The sequence below is a fragment of the Ovis aries genome, chromosome 13, assembly GCF_016772045.2.
Source record: "Ovis aries strain OAR_USU_Benz2616 breed Rambouillet chromosome 13, ARS-UI_Ramb_v3.0, whole genome shotgun sequence".
NCBI classification, from domain to species: domain Eukaryota; kingdom Metazoa; phylum Chordata; class Mammalia; order Artiodactyla; family Bovidae; genus Ovis; species Ovis aries.
The window spans coordinates 9539419-9558351 of NC_056066.1; the positions used below are offsets into that span (position 1 = coordinate 9539419).

General features: G+C 44.1%; 1 protein-coding gene across 2 annotated transcripts in view; it reads left to right on the top strand.

The window, feature by feature from the left end:
• The window catches only part of MACROD2 (mono-ADP ribosylhydrolase 2), a 2324156-nt gene that overhangs the window by 2159109 nt on the left and 146114 nt on the right, over nt 1-18933 (top strand). For both annotated transcript variants that reach the window (XM_027976486.2, XM_042230293.1), the window contains exons 12-13: nt 8203-8265; nt 13204-13272. In XM_027976486.2, the coding sequence (XP_027832287.1) occupies nt 8203-8265; nt 13204-13272 (132 nt within the window). The remainder of the gene's footprint in view (nt 1-8202; nt 8266-13203; nt 13273-18933) is intronic.

The following is an 18933-nucleotide window of genomic DNA, read 5'->3' on the forward strand; positions in this document are numbered from 1 at the left end:
GCTTTTTAGTTCCTCTTCACTTTCTGCCATAAGGGTGGTGTCATCTGCATATCTGAGGTTATTGATATTTCTCCCGGCAATCTTGAGTCCAGCTTGTGCTTCTTCCAGCCCAGTGTTTCTCATGATGTACTCTGCATAGAGGTTAAATAAGCCGGGTGACAATATACAGCCTTGACGTACTCCTTTTCCTATTTGAAACCAGTCTGTTGTTAGGAACCATTATTTGTGATCAAAGAGACATGACATTTTAAAGCTAGCCCCGAATTCAATGAGGCTCAACTAGAGGCTCAGACAGACACAGTACCTTTTTTCCATCAAGAACTGAAATAAGCTTTGAACAACAACAAAATAATTATTGTTTAGGAGAGAAAGAAGTTTCCTTCTTAACCCCTTGGCAGGTGTTTATGGAACCCTGCCAGATTGTGAGCACTGTGCTAGATGCTGAGGACACCTCAGCAACAGTATGGACATCTTTCTCAGGATTTACAATTCAGCTGTCAAAACTCAAAAGAGGTCACAGGAATCTGCAAGACAAGAAAGACCTCAGGTTTTGGCACAATCTGGCCCTGAGTTTTAAGTCTCAGCTCTGCCACTAATTGTAGGGCTTCGGGGCACATATTTGACCTCCAACAACCTTGAAATCTTTATCTGTAAAAATGTAGATAAAAGTCTAGCCCAGGAGGACTGTGGAGGGCTTCGCGGTAACAGGTCAGAGGTGTGGAAGTGCCCGTCCCTGGGAGGCAGCAGCTCCCGTTCATGTCAGATGGTGACTGCCTGACCATATACCGCTCTCTGATCTGCCCTGGAAGACACACAGGAGGCTTTTCATTACAGTGGTGAGGCAGCCAACTCGGGAACTTAATTTCCTGAGATTCATATATGTAGATCAATTGGTTGACAATACCTCCAGAACAAATGTTGAAAGGTTTGAAACTAAACTTTCTACCTCTCTTCTTTTGTTCTTATCTTTCTTTCATCCTAAAAGCCTTCCTGCAGAGTTGAGCAAGGTTAGGCATTCATACTGAAGTACAGGTGGTGAGGTAGGGAACCAACCTCTCCCACCCCCGACTCCAACCAGCCAGGGTGTAGTTGAGGTCAGGAGGGTGTCTTGGTCTCAGATTGAAGGAGACTAGAGAACCAGGACAACGAAAGGCATTTGTGATGGTAGATTGCCATGAAAAGTATTCTTAGAAAATTTTCAAAGACTTCCATGTGAGGAATGTCATCACTGCTTAGTTGCATTGTGGTCATGGGGAAGGTCTTTGTAGAAAATACAGACCAGAGTACTCAGGGCTGGCAAAGGTGATAAGGGGGTGATTATGTCCCCAACTTACTCTAAAATGCATCAGGGCAAAAGAGAAAGTTTCCTGTACTATTCCTGTAACTCTCCATTGTTTAAAATTATTTCAAAATATCTTTACTATTAAAGAACAAATTCAGAGTTGTACCTTTGCGCCCGTCTGGCTTCAGTGTTGAAAGAGCTAGTTTCTCAATGTTCTTAGTGTTCTTTGTTAACGTGTATGAGATTATAGCTTAATTTTCAGCCTTATGTTAAATATCATTTTCCCATGCTTCCAGCAAACAAATGCTAGTTGTGTTTCCAGGAAGGCAGTAGGGGACTCTGGTATCAGTGGACTGGGTTGAATCCCTGCTGAAATCTCTGTGGGATCTCGGGGAAATTATCTAACATCTCTGTGCCTCAGTGTCCCCACCCACAAAATGTGGATAATAATAATATCACCTCGTTGGGTTGTTATGAGAATTAAATTTGATAATCTATGCAGAGCACTGAGACACTGAGTGGAACATAGCCAATATTCCATACGTGTCAGCCAGTATTAACTAGGTATCATACTGCTACCATGTAGCTCTATTCAGTAAAGCATAAACATTCATGGCAGAGCATACTCGTCAAGAGCATCCCTTATATAAGCTGAATTTATTTCGTGAGTGTCTGTCTTCTAGAGAATTTTGGGATGTGTAAGAATATAGCTGTGTGGCAAAATAAAAAATTTAAGACTGAATTCTTTATAAATGAAAGAGTTAAAAAAAAAGAGAGACTTCCTGACCTGAGAAAAAGTAAGATACCATTTGTATTAATCAGCTATTATCGCAATAAAACTATATAACAAATCACCCCAAAGTTCAGAGCCTTACAACAAAAAGATTTGTTCTCATGCTCAGAGGTTTACAGCTTGACGGTGGGTCTGCTGACGTAGGCGAGGCTCCACTGGGCTGTTGGATATCAAGCTGCGAGTTTTCTGGTCTGGCCTCCAGTCTGTGATGTGGGTCAAGCCTGCTCCTCGTATCTCTCATCCTCTTTAAACCAGTGGCTACAGAGGCATCTTGTCATGGCCAACGGTAGAAGCGCAAGCACCAAGTCCAATTGTGCAGTGCACTCCAGCTCTTTGCTCCTGTCGTGTCTGCTGACATTTCATTAGCTGTATCCCTGGATCAAGTCCAACAGCAGGGGAATGACACTGAGATAAATAATCCATTGCCAAGGAACTCAAGAACTGAAGCCAGTAATCCAGTCTGCAAACCCCTGAGCTTGAATTGCCTGTGGCCTGCCCGTGTCCAGAAACCTGGAAAAGACAGCAGTGTACTAGCAGGCAGCACACGTCAGGTTGCTTCCCCAGCAGCAAGAGTGTATTTGCTCTGACTTACCTCCCCTTTCCCTTCCTATCCCTATGCACATTGCACAAAAGGAACTGCAAATATCAGGACGGCAGTTTGGAGCCATGACATTGAAATTTTGCCCTTAAAAAGCTCATCCGTATAGAATTAAACATGAACTGCATATTTACACGAATTCACTTTGTTATCAATGGGAGACCCTACTGCTTGCCATTTACAGAATTAATACTCACAAATGGTAGAAAGGAAATGGGCCTTTAATCAGAAGTCAACAATCTGGGGAGATGGTGGACTCAGAATCCCCCAAAACACACCTCCAAAGATTCCACTCAGCCATGAAAGGTTTAAAGGAAAGGAGGAGAGTAAACTCAGTTAATCACTGAGACGGGGGGTCAGACTCGTCACTGTGCCCCACTGCTTTCAAGCTGTTGACTTCTGTGATCTTCCCCTAGACATTATCTTGTTCACACAGCTTGGTCACATAGTTTGCTCGTGAGATTACTGAAAGAGAAGCTAGAGAAGAGATCTGGTCATCCGTTAATTGCTTATTCTTCGTTGATCTAGAAGTCAGGCAAGGTGTCGTGTGATTAAAAGGTTTGAAAGGCATGCTTGGGCCAGAAATGAGTAGAGGTGGGGATGCCTCATTCAAAACTTAATTACAGTATAGCTTTGCTACAGTGACAAGAAAAGGGGCTTTCTGCTGAGGGCAGTTTGCTTCAAAGAGCTGCTGGCAAGTCCCCACTTGTCAGAACATCATCCCATTTCTGTGGGATTAGAAGGGAAGGTCTGTCTTCTGGAACTTCTTCATGTGGACATAGCGTTCTAGAGTGGAAGACGTCAGCGTCTCTTTCCTGGCAGTTTTAGTTGCCTGCTCTCGTATATGGGCAGGATAGACTGCAATTATATTGATGCCAACAGAGATCGAGACTTATGGGCAATCATGTCCATCTCGTACTCTTGAGGTCAGTCCTTGGAACCCATGCTGCCCACGACTCAGTGCTGCGCGAGACGGAAGGAGGAGATTCCATCATGGCTGCAGTCTGGCATCACCCAGTTAGATTTTTTCCCCCATCCAGTGGCTGTTACGGTAACAGTAAAGCAACTCAAGAACATGCATCAGATGCTGGGTCTGCAATGCTGTTGTCCTGATCATGAGCTTCTTGGTTCTGTACTTGAGAAAGTAGGAGAGCCCTGCAGGATTCTGCTCAGTTCCAGCTTTACAGCAGGAGTCTCTTATTTTTATTTCTATAAAATTCCTGAAACGTCCTTGCATACAGTATGTACTCCATGCATATGGGTGGAAAGAATAGAGGGCAGGGTTTTCATACTGGAGAAGCAAAAATAATTTAGCCATTAGAATTTGCACGGGTCACCATGCTTTTAGGTGTGGGGAAGTAGTCTTATGTGACACTCAACGTGAATGAGGTGGAAATTTATTATTGGAAATAAATATGGAATCCTAGAGCTGTATTAATTAGGAGAATTTAGCTTCCATATGACATTTTTTAGGCTCACAAAATAGCCTGTCACTTCCCTATATTTCTTCACATTTATTGTGAGCCTTTTAAATCCCTTCTAATAACCTCAAGTTTACATTCCCCAGTCTACTTCACTATTTTATTGTTTATTTGCTTCCTGTGAAGACAGCTAGACAGACAAGCCCACAAAAAGGGAAGCTTGTCCTTATCCAGTACTTAATAGGGAACGGTGTAATGGGATATTTTTCTTTCCTACCAGAGGAAGCCCATTGTTTCACTCAGAACTCACCCATTTGAGGCATTTTAAATGGATGGGATGTTAGAAGCCAGGCAAACTGTCCTTCTGAAAGTGAAATGAATGCTAGTCTAATTGCCGGAGAATGTATCAAGTGGGCTTGGAAAGCAAGACTTCGACACTGGCTCCCCCTGCTGGCTCCGAGGGTGCACTGTCTTCGGAAATTGATGAAAGCAATATACCTAATCCTTTCATTTGAGGGCAAGGGACTCAAACGCCAAATGTAGCATTCCTCTAGAAGGCGTTTACTCCGTGATAAACATACCAAGTGTTTCCTGAATTTGCTTCCAAAGGGCAGAAATCCTGCAACCCAGATCACCCCACAGCCAAGATTCTGTTTTCCAAGAGGAAAACAGAACACGCCACTTGGGCAATTTCATTAGGGAGTGGGACCACCACGGACGCGGGGATTAAGGGTAAAAACCCAGAAGCTGTAGGTGAGATAAAGACCCAGACTGTTTCTTACGGTTATACAGTTGGTCGTGGGGGCTCTGAATTTCCTTTTCATGTGTTTAGGACTGCTGGAAGCTTCCCGTGACTTAACTGTTGTTTCTCTTTCCCTTCTCTCTTTCTCTCTCCACAAGAAAGCTTTTTACCCCCACTCCATGCGGTAGGGGTAAAGATGCAGTGACCAGATTAATTTTAACAACAGTCGGTCACTGCAGACTTCAAGCCTATTGTAAAATCTGTGTTAAAAGGTCTGGCTGTCGGGAGAGACAGGAAAGCTGGTAGATTTTTCCTGCTTGAGTCTGAGTCCATGTGGGGGGAGGAAGGCAAAACACTGACCTATGGTTTTGACACGTGCCCCAGTACCAATCCGACCTTGGGAACAGGAGCAGGAACATCAAGGATGACTGTTGCCTTCCTACAGCACCTCCCTGGAGAACCAAAACAGAGAGACATTAGAAATGTCCTTGTAAATACTCCACAGAGAACCTTGGGTTTGGGGAACTGCAGAGCCACCTCTACCGAGGTTATACTATAACCCTGTGACAAAGGGCACTGTGCTGGGCAGAGGGAATCTGTGTGGTCCAGTCGCTAGGTCATGTCCAACTCTTTGCAGCCCCATGGACTGCAGCACGCCGGACTTCCCTGTCCTTCACAATCTCCCTGAATTTGCTCAAACTCACATCCATTGTGTCAGTGACACCATCCAATCAGCTCATCCTCTGCCATCCCTTTCTGCTCCTGCCTTCAATCTTTCCCACCATCACGGTCCTTTCTCATGAGTTGGCCCTTCACATCAGGTGGCCAAGGTATTGGAGCTTCAGCTTCAGCATCATTCCTTCCAGTGAATATTCAGGATTGATTTCTTTGAGGATGGACTGGTTTGATTTTCTTGCAGTGCAAGGGACTCTCAAGAGTCTTCTCCAACACCACAGTTGAAAAGCATCAATTCTCCAGTGTTCAGCATCCATACATGGTGCTGCTGCTGCTGCTGCTGCTAAGTCGCTTCAGTCGTGGCCGACTCTGTGTAACCCCATAGACAGCAGCCCACCAGGCTCCTCCATCCCTGGGATTCTCCACGCAAGAACACTGGAGTGGGTTGCCATTTCCTTCTCCAGTGCATGAAAGTGAAAAGTGAAAGTGAAGTTGCTCAGTTGCATCTGACTCTTAGCGACCCCATGGACTGCAGCCTATCAGACTCCTCCATCCATGGGGTTTTCCAGGCAAGAGTACTGGAGTGGGGTGCCATTGCCTTCTCTGATCCATATCGACTATAAGGACCTTTGTCAGCAAAGTAATGTCTCTACTTTTTAATACGCTGTCTAGGTTTGTCATAGCTATTCTTCCAAGGAGCAAGCAGGGGAATTATACACACACTTTATTTATTTGGCTGTGCTGGGTCTTAGCTGCAGCGTGCAGGAGCCTCATTGCTTCACGTGGGATCTTCTGTTGCGGTCCATGGGCCCTAGTTGTGGCGCATGGGCTCTGGAGCACAGGCTCAGTAGTTCAGGCAAGTGGGCTTAGCTGCTCTGTGGCATGTTGGATCTTAGTTCCCTGACCAGGGATCAAACCCATGTCCCCTGCATTGCAACGAAGTGGTCCATTCCTAACCACTGGACCACCGGGGAAGTCCCCATACTTACACATTTATTTATAGATTGAACCTCTTCCCCATGCCGGTGTTGCTCTTATTTATTTATTTATTTTTGTCACTCTGTTATAAACTTTTTCTTTCATTCAGGCCAGATGTTTTCGCATTCTCCACCCTCCTCAATTCTGCAGAGCTGCTTGGTGAAAGGTTCCCTCTCTGCCGCCGAGGCTCTTATTTCAACTCCACTAGTCGCATCCTCCTCTGGAAGGATGCCCATCCTCTTGCCTCTGGATTAAGTGTTGGTAGTTGGAACAGATGGTGGGTCAAAGCACTCAAGTACAACTTGGTAAAGTAGTCTAAGCCTGGCTGGGGGTGAGGAATTCTTAAAGGACTCAGTAGGGTGATCCTTCTGCTCCCTGTGATCTCGGTTGAGGTCATCGATTGGGAGTGTTCAGCTGGCAGCAGGGCCAGGTAGGAAGGTGGGAGACGGCTTCATCCACATGTCTGGCTACTCTGTGCCACTCTCTCCCTGTCCCCCTCTCCCCTCGGGGGGCTCACCTGAGTGTCTTTAAGCAAGGTGACTGGCTTCCCAGAGGCAGAAGGGGAAAGCTGCCAGTTCTCTTAGGCTTTGGCTTGAGGGGCCCAGAGAATCATGTCCACATTTCACTGTCTAAACAAGTCAGAACCAGTCCAAATTTCAGGAGTAAAGGAGTAGATTCCGCCTCTTGAGCAACTGGGAGCTTTGGCCAGCTTTAACCCACGTGTGCAGAAAACTTCTGCTTCCCTGGTTTCTGTACTTTAACTGTGTGTCTTATATTTTATTCCTCTGTCTTTATATAAATTTATCATTTAAAAAAAATTTCTAAACACATTTGGAAACCCTCCCAGCAATGAGTTCTAAAATGATGACTTTGAAAAGTTTATTTTTTTTCTACACATAAATCCACAGAGATATATACATTTTAAGCCAAAGGGAAATTTTTAGCTAGTTTCCAATATATAGCCACCATTATACCTGCCCAGTTATTTATTTTTCAAGGAGTTATGTATTCCGGCATAAACTTGACCAGCATAATCTGTTCAAGATAGAATATTTTGTAGCATAGAAATGTTAGACTGTCATGTGCAAAATGTAAGTAAATGTCTAAGAAATTAATGGGGTGGGATGGGGGGCGCGGAAGGGAGGTCCAAGAGGAAGGGGATATTCGTATATGTATGACTGATCCACTTTGTCATACAGCAGAAACACAGCATTGTAAAGCAGCTATACCCCGGTAAAAAAAATTTAAGTAAAAACTGTAAGAGAAATGAAGTAAAAATAGGTGGGTTTTTTGCAACATAAATCAAACAGGAAAATAAAGTGCATAGGAGTATAATCAGCCAACACTCTTTACACGGCGCATATTGGTTGAGTCAAGGGAAGAAAGCAAATTGAAATTAAAATCTGTTTGGCACTTCGGGAAGTGCTGTGTGAGAGGAGAGATGTGACTAGAACTGCTGAGTGAATTTTGTTTACCGCAGTTCAGCTTTCCACCAAGCAAATCACGCGAGAAGGGCCCAGGATAAATGCGCCTATTTATGTAGGTAATTTTTCTGTTTCACACCTCTGGTTCATCTCTCTGCCTCGCTTTATGGCGGCGAGTCACGCTACATTGGTTACAATTAATTTCACCGCTGCATATTAGCCATAAAGAGATATTTCATAAATTGACTTGATGTATATTTTTTTTCCCCCTCTGTGGTTTTCGAAAAAGATGAGAATGCTCCAGAGGAAAAGCCAAGTGCGGAAGAAATAGAAGAGCAGAGCCAAGAAGCAGGTGGGCTCAGATTTCTTTTGAAGCGTCTCCTCGGCCTCGTCCCCAGAGGTGAACAATAGCTTGACTTAGTGCTGTTTTCAGTGTTCATGCCGTTTCATCGGGTTAGCCTCAGTGTCCATTGTGGTCTCCCTCGGGCAATCACCAGCCCTGTTAACGACGAGCATCAGGGTCCTTGTTCAGAGCAGTGCCTCTCGGGCGTCAGTCCCGAGCTCCTCTTTGGTCCCGGGTGATAGCAGTTTGCTCAGTGATGCTCTGCACGGGACCGGCAGAGGCTGGAAGGACCACGTCAGAGCTGGGCTGACTAGGGCAGGTCAGAATCAGCAGATTCAGTTTGAGGGGAAAAACGAAATGAAAAACATTCAAAGGACAGGTATCAGAGGCTTTCCCTCCACAACACGTGGAGTGGCCCGTACTGTTTTGCACCCAGTTTTGAAGAGCTGTGCTCCTGCTCATTTTTCTATATGTTGTGGATGATGCTGTGATGTGGCCTTGACTCCCCCACACCCAGAGCTCCGTGAGATCCAAAGAATGGATGTGCCAATGAAATGCTTAGAGGTCTTCTGCTGTATATTGTAAACTGAACATTTTTTACACTTAAAACTCAAAAAAGATGGTCATCACCTTAGATTTTTCTTTTCTTCCTCCCCATTTTTACACTCAGGCACGCTCTCCTTTGAAAGAACGATTCACACACATGCTATGCAGTTGTCAACATAACCACCCACATAAAAGCTTCCTCCTTCGATTTTTCCAAGTCATTCTTCTGATTCTAACGAGCCCAACAAGTGGGGCATCTTTAAAATGGGGAGCTCTGCTCGTGTGCCAGCCACACTCTGAGCCGTACGCTGGACTCTTGGAAATAAACCAGGCGGTATGATAGGTTTGTCACTGAGAAGTTCCTCCATTAACCTTGGAGATTTTGCTGGAGAACCGAAAGCCTTTACTATTAAACTGGAAGATGGAATTGACGACGGCCAATCAGAGGAGGCACTGAAGCAGGGCGGCAGGGGCCTTGAGCACCTGCTGCTTGCTCAGCCAGCGCCCTTTGCTTAAATGCAGTCCTTGAGATGGAATGAATTTCTGATATAGAAAAATGGTGTTATCTGCACCACTGTTGCCCCCAGCTCCCGGTCACCACATCGTTATGTTCCATGGAAGATGAGGCTTCTGAGAAAAGCTGTCACTGTTTTCACTATTTGGGGCCGATGAGTCTTAGTCAGCCAGCTGCTGACAGCTGAGGCCATTCTCTGAACGCTGTGGCTTTACAGGTTTTATTCACTCATTGTGTGTGTGTGTGTGTGTGTGTGTGTGTGTGTGTGTGTGTGTGTGTTTGTCTCTCAGCCATGTCTGATTCTTTGCGACCCCAGTTGCTCTCTGTCCCAAACTGTCTTATCAACATAAATTTCTCCCACCCCATTCATATACATATACTCATACACACACACAGGCACATACGTGTATACATGCACACACATCTGCCTGCATTTTATTTATGCATCTCTTTTTCCCTTAATCAGTTGAGAACAGGCAGTTTCTTTATGGATTTGGGACCATCTTGCATGTTAGCAAAGAGTCATAGAACATAAGCCTTTTTCTCCACCTCTCGGATGGACATCACCACCACAATGTGGCTGCCTCTCAGTGTAGAGAAGATTCCTAAGCACACCGCTTCTTGTTCTTCTAAGCAGGCCTGCCCGCTGGTTCAGAGCCCAGTGGCAAGATTCATCTCAGATCCTGGCCACTTCAGCATATACGGCTGTAACTGTTCTACCTCCCTATCCTGGTGCAGAGAAGTCAGAGGTGCAATGGTGCTCATTAAAATCCTTTTGACTGGCTGTTATTCTTCCAAAATAAAAATATCTTCCTTTCATTCATTAGAAATTCCAGCTTCAATTCTAACTGCACAGCTCTGCACGCCTCTTCCATAACATGCAAAAAGCAGCCAGCATCATCCAGCGGTTCTGACTGCTGCCGTGATCAAATTGAAGTGGTAGATTCTCTTCCTCAAACGGCCACTCAACAAATACCTATCCAGCGCTCGCTGTGGCCCAGGCACGGCTCCGGGCACTGAAATAGGGCAATGAACTATAAAGACAGTATCTTTTCTTCCTTGAAATTTATACTCGGGTGGCAGTGATCCAAAAGGAAATAATAAGAAAAGCGTGGTGGTGCTAAGTGCCTCGTGGAGGAATGAGGTAACGTAGAAGGAATCCTGAGAAGACAGCTTTCCATTGGCTGGACTCAGGGAGGACTCCCTGACGACAGTAGTTAAAGTGAAATCTCAGGGACAAAATGGCAGGAGAACGTTCCAGATGGAGGGACCAGGGAATGCAGATGTTCAGGTGAATTTTAACACATCAGCGAAGGAAGTTCAGAGTGACCGGAGCCTGATGGATGAGAGAGAACAGGGGTGGGATTCGGGAAAATACCATAGGACCAGGTTATGTCTGATGTAATCAGTAAGAACTGATTCTGTTAGAACTACAAGGGGAAGCCAATGGAAGGCTTTTAGTAGTGAGGGAGCGTAATCAGTTTTAACCAGCTCCCTCTTGCCTGTGAATGAAAATGAGCCAAAGGAGCCAAAGTAAGACCAGTTGAAAGACTGTAGCAGGAAAGCAGTGATGGGCGGTTTCTGGAAATGCAGACAAAATCGACTGCTGTGTTTCATCCCAGAGGCAGAGGTGACAGGAGGTACCGATGGCTTAGATACAGTGCGCGGGGACCCAGACCACATCCTAGGCTTTTAGCATCAGTAACTGTGTGGGTGATGGTGCCACTGACTAGTGTATGAAAGACTGGCCACAGGGCACAGTTTTTGTTAATAGAGTTGATAGTTCAGATTTGGCCATGGTAAATCCAAGAGGACTCTCAGGCATATGGGAGATCAAGAAGCCAGTTAGATATATGAGTCTGGCTTTCTAGGGAGAGATGTGGACCAGAAATACAGGCTTGGGTGTTGCTGGTGTAGAAACGCTACTTACAGCCACCTGACTCAGTGGGATTTGCTGGAGAGGACATGTCAATAAGGAGAAGAATCGGGCCTGGGACACCACGGCATGCAGATACGTGGCAACAAGGGGGAAGGAGCAGCTGCAGCAGGCAAGTATTCCAGAAAGAGCGGAGTAGACTCTGAGATGCTACTGAGAAGCCAAGGAAGATAAGAAAGGGAAAATGGCCCATGGATTTGGCAAAGTGAGGTCACTGACACCTCTAAGAAGAGAATGCTGCGAGGAGGATGGAAGCCAATCGGCGTGTGTTACGGAGAGACTGGGAGATGAGGAAGTTTGGCGCAACAACAGGGACTGCTATCTTGGGGAGTTTTGCCTTGAAGGGAAGCAGAGAGCTGGGATGATGTGACATCAAGGGAGAGTTGATCATTTTTAGTCTGTTCTTTTGTTGTTCATAGGAGTTTGTCACCTAACAAAAGACAGTGATTCATCTCCCATTATCTCCCTACTAACAGATTTTATCCTCTGTTCTGGTAGAAATGTGACCTGAGGGTGATAGTCATGTACGTTACCAACAAAGGATATGCTGAAAAAAATGTCTGGTTAGCCTTGATTTTGTTGAAAATATAGATATTTATTAATTGCTCACAGAATAATATTAATACTATTTCAAAGATTCAGTTTAATAAATATATCTGTAAAGTTTTAAAGGCATTACCAAGGAAGCCACTTTTTTACTTTGTATGGAAAAATCAATCTTTTTTTGAGATATTCAACACTTTATTATAATAGATTTTTGTTAGATTCTTTTGCTCAGCTGTGAGCTTCCCTGGTGGCTCAAAGAGTAAAGAATCTAACTGCAGTGCCGAAGACCTAAGCTGGATCCCAAGGTTGGGAAGGTCCCCTGGAGAAGGGAATGGCTACCCACTCCAGAGGACTTTGTATGTGGCGCTAGTGGTAAAGAACCCGCCTGCCAACACAGAAGGCATAAGAGACACAAGTTTGATCCCTGGGTTGGAAAGATCCCCTGGAGGAGGAAATGGCAACCCACTCCAGTATTCTTGCTTGGAGAATCCCATGGGCAGAGCAGCCTGTTAGGCTACAGTCCACAAGGTTGCAAAGAGTCAGGCATAACTGAGCAACTAACACACGTTTGCCCAGCTGTAGGCTAATATAAATGTCCTGAGTGTGTGTGTGTGTATGTTCCGTCATGCGTTTTTGAGTTATCTTTAGTTTTATAACCTCGTTACTGCATAAAAAATGTATACATTCCTTTTCCATTTGTCAAGTATTAACTATTCCAAATGATTTTGGTAATCCTTCCCATCTTAAATTTACTATTTTAGTGTTAATAAGTTAGTTACTATTCTGCAGGCCAGGTGGAGTGAGTCCCTGGAGTGCTGAAGTCCTAAATAGAAAGACCAGCTCTGATGAGGTTCATTGCTGCTGTGGTTGGAGGGGAGGGAGCAGCGCAGGACAGGGACCTCCAGGTTCCTTAGTCCCCACCCTGTGCTCGACTGACATGAAATCACCAAGCGGCTTCTGGTGCTTTGTGACAAACGCTCCCCTTCCCCGGGCCTCTGCACCGACACCGTCAGATGCGCCCCTGCAGCCTGACAGCATGGTCTAATGGGACGAGGCGTGGTGCGGAAGAAACCCAGACTTTAAAAGCACTTTGTAGAAATGTGCAACTTTTTACTAAGAAAACTAGCCTACCACAGAGGCAAGGGAAGAAACAAAAGGCCAAAGCGTCACAGTCCCAGTCTTCACAGAAACACAGTTCTAGTTCCTTGGGCTCAAGCTTAACTAAGGGTTCTTGTTCCATTCGTCATAGAGGAGGGTCACAAACCCGAGCGCTCCAAAGACCATTCAGTGTCTGAGAGCATGAAATGGGCTCCTACGTTCTTTGGTGGAGTGGGAGGTAAGGTGGGCAAGGCAGCGCCCACCTCACAGTATGGACTCTGAGACAGTGTCTCTTTCTGCTTTACAGATGGCACCAGCACTGCTTCGGCGCCCAGCCCTTCTTCAGAGGAAGCAGCTGAAGTCTGTAAAGATGAAGGTATGAGACCACTTACTCATCTGAAAATCTGTGCAAACTCTTAGAAAACCATCTGGATTTTGTTTGTTTGGGGGGAAATGAAATAGTGAGCAAATCCATCCAATCCTCTTTAAGCATGTCTGTTTCCAACGCAAATATCCAATCTGCTCTATTTTATTCCATATCTATCCTTTTCAGAATTTGTATATCCATTTGTTCCTCTAACAGTAACTATTCATGAAACAACAGGATGATTGGAAAAATTATGTTTAAAGAAGATGTTTATTTGAAACAACAGAAGGAGGCTGTTTACAGCTACTTGTCAGGAATGGGTTCATTTGAGAATCACCTACCAGAGAACTCCATTATCTAGACAGAATAAAAAAGAAATGTTTGAAAGGCATCCTTGAAAATAAATCTTTGACAAGAGCATCATTCCTCATTCTCTGGACAGTTACTATGAGAAAATGTTGCTGACCCAAGTATCTTTAAAAGAAGAAAAAAGGAAAAGAAAAATTTATGTTGGTTCTAAGAGAAAATTTGAGGGAGAAATTGCAGGGACATCCATGTGAAGATAACACAGTTTTTAAAATATGTATCACCTAAAGGAAAATGAAATTGTCATTTCTACCCCCTCTGATTAATTGTCCCCACACACAAAAAGTAATATTTTAAATCTGTAATTAATAGCTACTAAAAATGCTCCCAATGGTAGATGAGATTGTTGTACAAATGGGCATCTGTTAAACCATATGACCTCCTTGGAACTTTTAGATTAATATGCTGAATGCATTTCTTCAGTTTGGAGTGATAAGAAAATATATCTGCATGTAAGATTGATATTAGCTAGTCCTGGAATCCATGTTTAGAAAATCAAAGTTGTCTTAAGAATAACACTCGACTGTTTACATGATTCATTTCATCTCATGTTGCCTGTAAACAGTTTTCATAAGTGAGACATCCTGTGTAGGAAGGATGGTTGCTAAGAGTGTGAGCTCTGGGGCCAGATGCTTGAGACCTAGATCCTGTCTCTGGCACTAGCAACGTACGTGGGCTTTCATAAGGAACTCTTGTACTTAGCAAGGGATTAACATGTCATCACAAGTACTTAACTTCTCTGTGGCTCAGTCTTCTCCTCCGTAGAATGGAGGATTACCTTGCAGAATACAGCGATACATGCCCATTGCTCAAACTGTTCACCTGGTACCTACGCAGGGTGGCTTCCCCAGGAGACTAGGGAGCTAACCTTTATTAGGGAGGGCCCTTGGAATCAACACCTGTGAAAGGAAAGCATGCAAGACTGGATAAATAAATTGAACTGCAAGGCGTTCTCAACCGAAGCCGCAGCCAGGCTGAGGATGGCGTGACAGTTCTGAGGTGTCCAGCTGGGGCGTGGGAGTCTGGCTCTTAAACCTCCCACTGAGGAGTTACCTGTCACTGGCTGCCAGGGGAAGGGGCTGTGGTCTTGGATGAAGCCTCTCTTCTGTTCAGATGATCCTAGAAGCTTGAGAAGGGATGAGAGCAGCCTACGACTAGAAGAGGAAGCTCTTCCTTCCTGAAGGGGGATCCTGTGGACCAAGACAGCATCCACTGTTCTCTTGCTTTGGGTGGTCTTTTTCTAGTTCTTCATCTTTTTTTAATGACTCATTTGGCATCTCCCTTTATACCACTCAAATATGTGTTTTTGGTTGTGTTTTTTTTTTTCCTCGTCAAAAGACCAAATTTATTTATTTTAATTGGAGGTTAATTATTTACAATATTGTATTGGTTTTGCGATACATCAACATGAATCTGCCACAGGTATACACGTGTTCCCCATCCTGAACTCCCCTCCCTCCTCCCTCCCCATACCATCCCTCTGGGTCATCTCAGTGCACCAGCCCCAAGCATCCTGTATCCTGCATGAAACCTGGACTGGCGATTCGTTTCATATATGATATTATACATGTTTCAATGCCATTCTCCCAAATCATCCCACCCTCTCCCTCTCGCATGCAGGGTTATTGTTACCATCTTTCTAAATTCCATATATATGTGTTAGTATACTGTATTGATGTTTTTCTTTCTGGCTTACTTCACTCTGTATAATTGGCTCCAGTTTCATCCATCTCATTAGAACTGATTCAAATGTATTCTTTTTAATGGCTGAGTAATACTCCATTGTGTATATGTACCACAGCTCTCTTATCCATTCATCTGCTGATGGACATCTAGGTTGCTTCTATGACCTGGCTATTATAAACAGTGCTGCAATGAACATTGGTTGTTGTTTTATGTTTGTTTGGGGTTTTTTTTCGTGCTCGGTTTTCTTTGCACTGTGGGGGCTTTTTCTATTTGTGCTGGGGCAGGGCAGGGGGGGTGCTTCTCTTATGGTGCACAGGCTTAGTTGCTCCGCAGCATGTGGGATCTTAGTTCCCCGACCAGGAATCAAACCCCCATCCTCTGTATCTCCCTGTGTCTCCTACATCTCCCACATTGGCAAGCAGATTCTTTACCAATGAGCCACCTGAGAAGCCCTCCCAATCATTCAGCCTGTGATAAAAAAAATTGTAAATGTCTTGAAGTAGAATAGCAGAGTTTTAGGAAACAAGAGAAATAATTAAGTGCTTCAAACTGAGATTTTTCCTGTGGAGTTGTTTGGTTTGGAGATGTCACACCTTTATAGAAACACACTGTGATGTTTCTTCATGCTTTTAGGATCTCACACCGTTAATTGCTCATGCCAGGATCAGTTTCTCAGAACACTTTTAGGTGTTTCTTTTTTTTACACGAAACTTTTAATGGTGCTAAGTCCAATGAGTTCTGTCATGTATCACAAATGCCATTTCCTAATTAGACCAAATGTGAAGTTTGGGGGATTCTTATACTGAAATTGTTAATATCCATTAACCCCTTATATCTAAGGAAAAGAATTTTGAAGTGCACATTTACATGTGACCCAGTTTCCATTAAAATTAGAATATACAGTTTATGATTTTTGCCTTTTTTCTGAAATAGCATGTATTTATAGAAGACCACTATTTTAACTGATTTTCATTCCAATGCTTAGACTAAGCATCTATTGCTTATAGACTGCAAGTGTTGGAAATATTACATAGTTTGGCTTGATTGATAGAGACATGCCTTAGATTGAAAAAAAAAATGAATTTGCCATTGAGATCCTCCAAAATTGAGGTCATGATGAGGTTAAAAGGCATTCATGTGTGTTGAGAATTCATTTCAAATACTCGCCATCATGTTACATGCAGAAATATATCTCCTTGGTGATGTCTGGGCTATTTATGATCTCTGCAGCTATAAGACTGCTTATAAAAATGCTTATTACACTCTCCAGTTTAAGTGCAGAGCATTTTGCTGACCAAAGGTTCTCAAAGAGCCCCTGCTCTTGTCTTTGTTTCTAGGCTTTGCTTCTGACCCAGCATCTTCTTCTTAGGTCTTGGAATCACCAATATTATGGACTGGCCTTTTTTTTTTTTTTAATATCCTTTCCAGTATAATTCTCAGAGATTTTGAGCCTCGTAGTTATTTTTAGCTTTGCTTATTGGTTGGCTGGCTTTATATTTGTTATAATTTTGGCTCCCACAGCAACCTCAATGTCTTCTTAGAGTGCAAGGACTGAAAATAAACAAAAAACTGAGCAGGCTAATGTCACTTGGTTTGGAAGATAAGATTTTTTTTTTTTTAATTAAAACAGGTATGTGGAAGCAGAATAATTTCAAGAGGAAACATCTTTGGGGATGTCTTCTAGGTCTGTGATTTTGTTCAAGTATTCTAGACACATTTCCCACCAGGTTCTGAGGGTGGATACTTATTGCCCATTTACCCTGTGTAACTGCTAACCGTCCAAACCGCTAACAGGAGGTACAACTCATAGATCAAGAGCTAGATTCTGAGTTCCAGACAGAGGACACCTGTTCCCAGGGACTCACCCCAGCCCTTGGGTGGGCAGTGGTTGAGCTGGGAGGATGAGACGTGAGGAGGAGGAATACTGATGAATAATTCATCCATATGGGGTGGATGCAACAGCCAGGCCTGAATAGAAATGAACTCCAAGTTAGAGAAGCCTGAGAAAATATCTGTCAGTTGATAGGAGCTCTGAGGTCATTTATAAAACAGGGCACACACTTGTCTATTGGCAGATTTCTTTCTCTACTGGTAAAAATATTCCACTGATTGATTTAATGGTAGTTTACACTGTAAATCCTTAAATACAAACCCAAGAGTACAAATGTTAAGGCTATTTAAGTTAGCAAATATACAGGCAATCAGATGAAGGGGCGTGTAAACCCAGGATTAAAATGAGCATTAGGAATATCAAGCACTCTGGTTGAAACTGCTGCGTCATCGTCATCATTATCTAAGATATAGTCGGTCTACTAACTCAAGGAGAATTCTCTGTTCTGTTAGCTCCTAATAGATCATCCTCACTTGCAGCCAAGGTTAAGGCACCTTATTAGGGGGAAATGCTGTTTAAACACATCTTCATTCTCCTATCTTATTTCTTTTTGTTGTTGTTTAGTCACTAAGTCGTGTCCCACTCTTTGCGACCCCATGGACTGTAGCCCACCAGGCTCCTCTGTCCACAGGATTCTCCAGGCAAGAATACTGGAGTGGGTTGTCATTTCCTTCTCCAGGGGATCTTCCCAACCCAGGGATCAAACCAGCATCTCCTTCATTGGCAAGTGGATTCTTTCACCATTAAACCACCTGGGAGGCCCATCTTATTTCTTATTGCTTAATCAGTACCCAATTTGAATTTGAAGGTCAGCTAGATGAAACCATATGCTCATCATATGAACAAAATCAACTAACGCTCAGGTGCACACACACTCAAGCTCATATTCATTTGGAGCTCTGAGTAAGTCACAGCATTGCTGTCTGCTGTTTATGAAGTGGGATGTCACTTGGCAAAGGACATCTTAACACTGGAATCTAGTTTCAGGCCTCCTAGTGGTCCGAATTTCCATAGGATGGGGGAAGGCTTGAAAAAGAGTCAAATTTGCCAAAGAAGACAGCAGAGAAAGGGTCAGGTTATGTATAAGGAATTGGATTCAGGGATGAGCACGTGAAGTGAAGTGAAGTGAAGTGAAAGTCGCTCAGTCGTGTCCGACTCTTTGTGACCCCAGGGACTATACAATCCATGGAATTCTCCAGGCCAGAATACTGGAGTGGGTAGCCTTTTCCTTCTCCAGGGGATCTTCCCAACCCAGGGTTCGAACCCAGGTCTCCTGCATTGCAGGTGGATTCTTTACCAGCTGAGCCACAAGGGAAGCCCAAGAGATGAGCATAAATGCTCCCAACCACAAGTAGCTATAAGGCTCCAGAACCTGTTTCTGTTCCCTGTCTACACACTGGAGAGAAACACTACGCTGGGTCACCCGTGACGCTCCCCTCAGACTTCTCTCATCTGATTTTCCTTAGTCCTTTCCCTGTTCTTGGAATCCATTCTCGCCCTGCTTAGCATCCTCCCCATGACCCACCACAGTGGGACAGAGCTGTTCCCCTGCCCTAGATATGCACCTATGGAGTGTCTGCAGACACCATGACACCTCTGGGCTATCACTCTTGGATGGTAAGAGTCTGAAGTGTGGAATGAGAGCCGTTGCCCTCTGGTAGTTCAGTGAAGAAGAGGCTAAGACAAATGGAGCGTCTCCTGGACTCAGTTCAGTTCAGTTCAGTTGG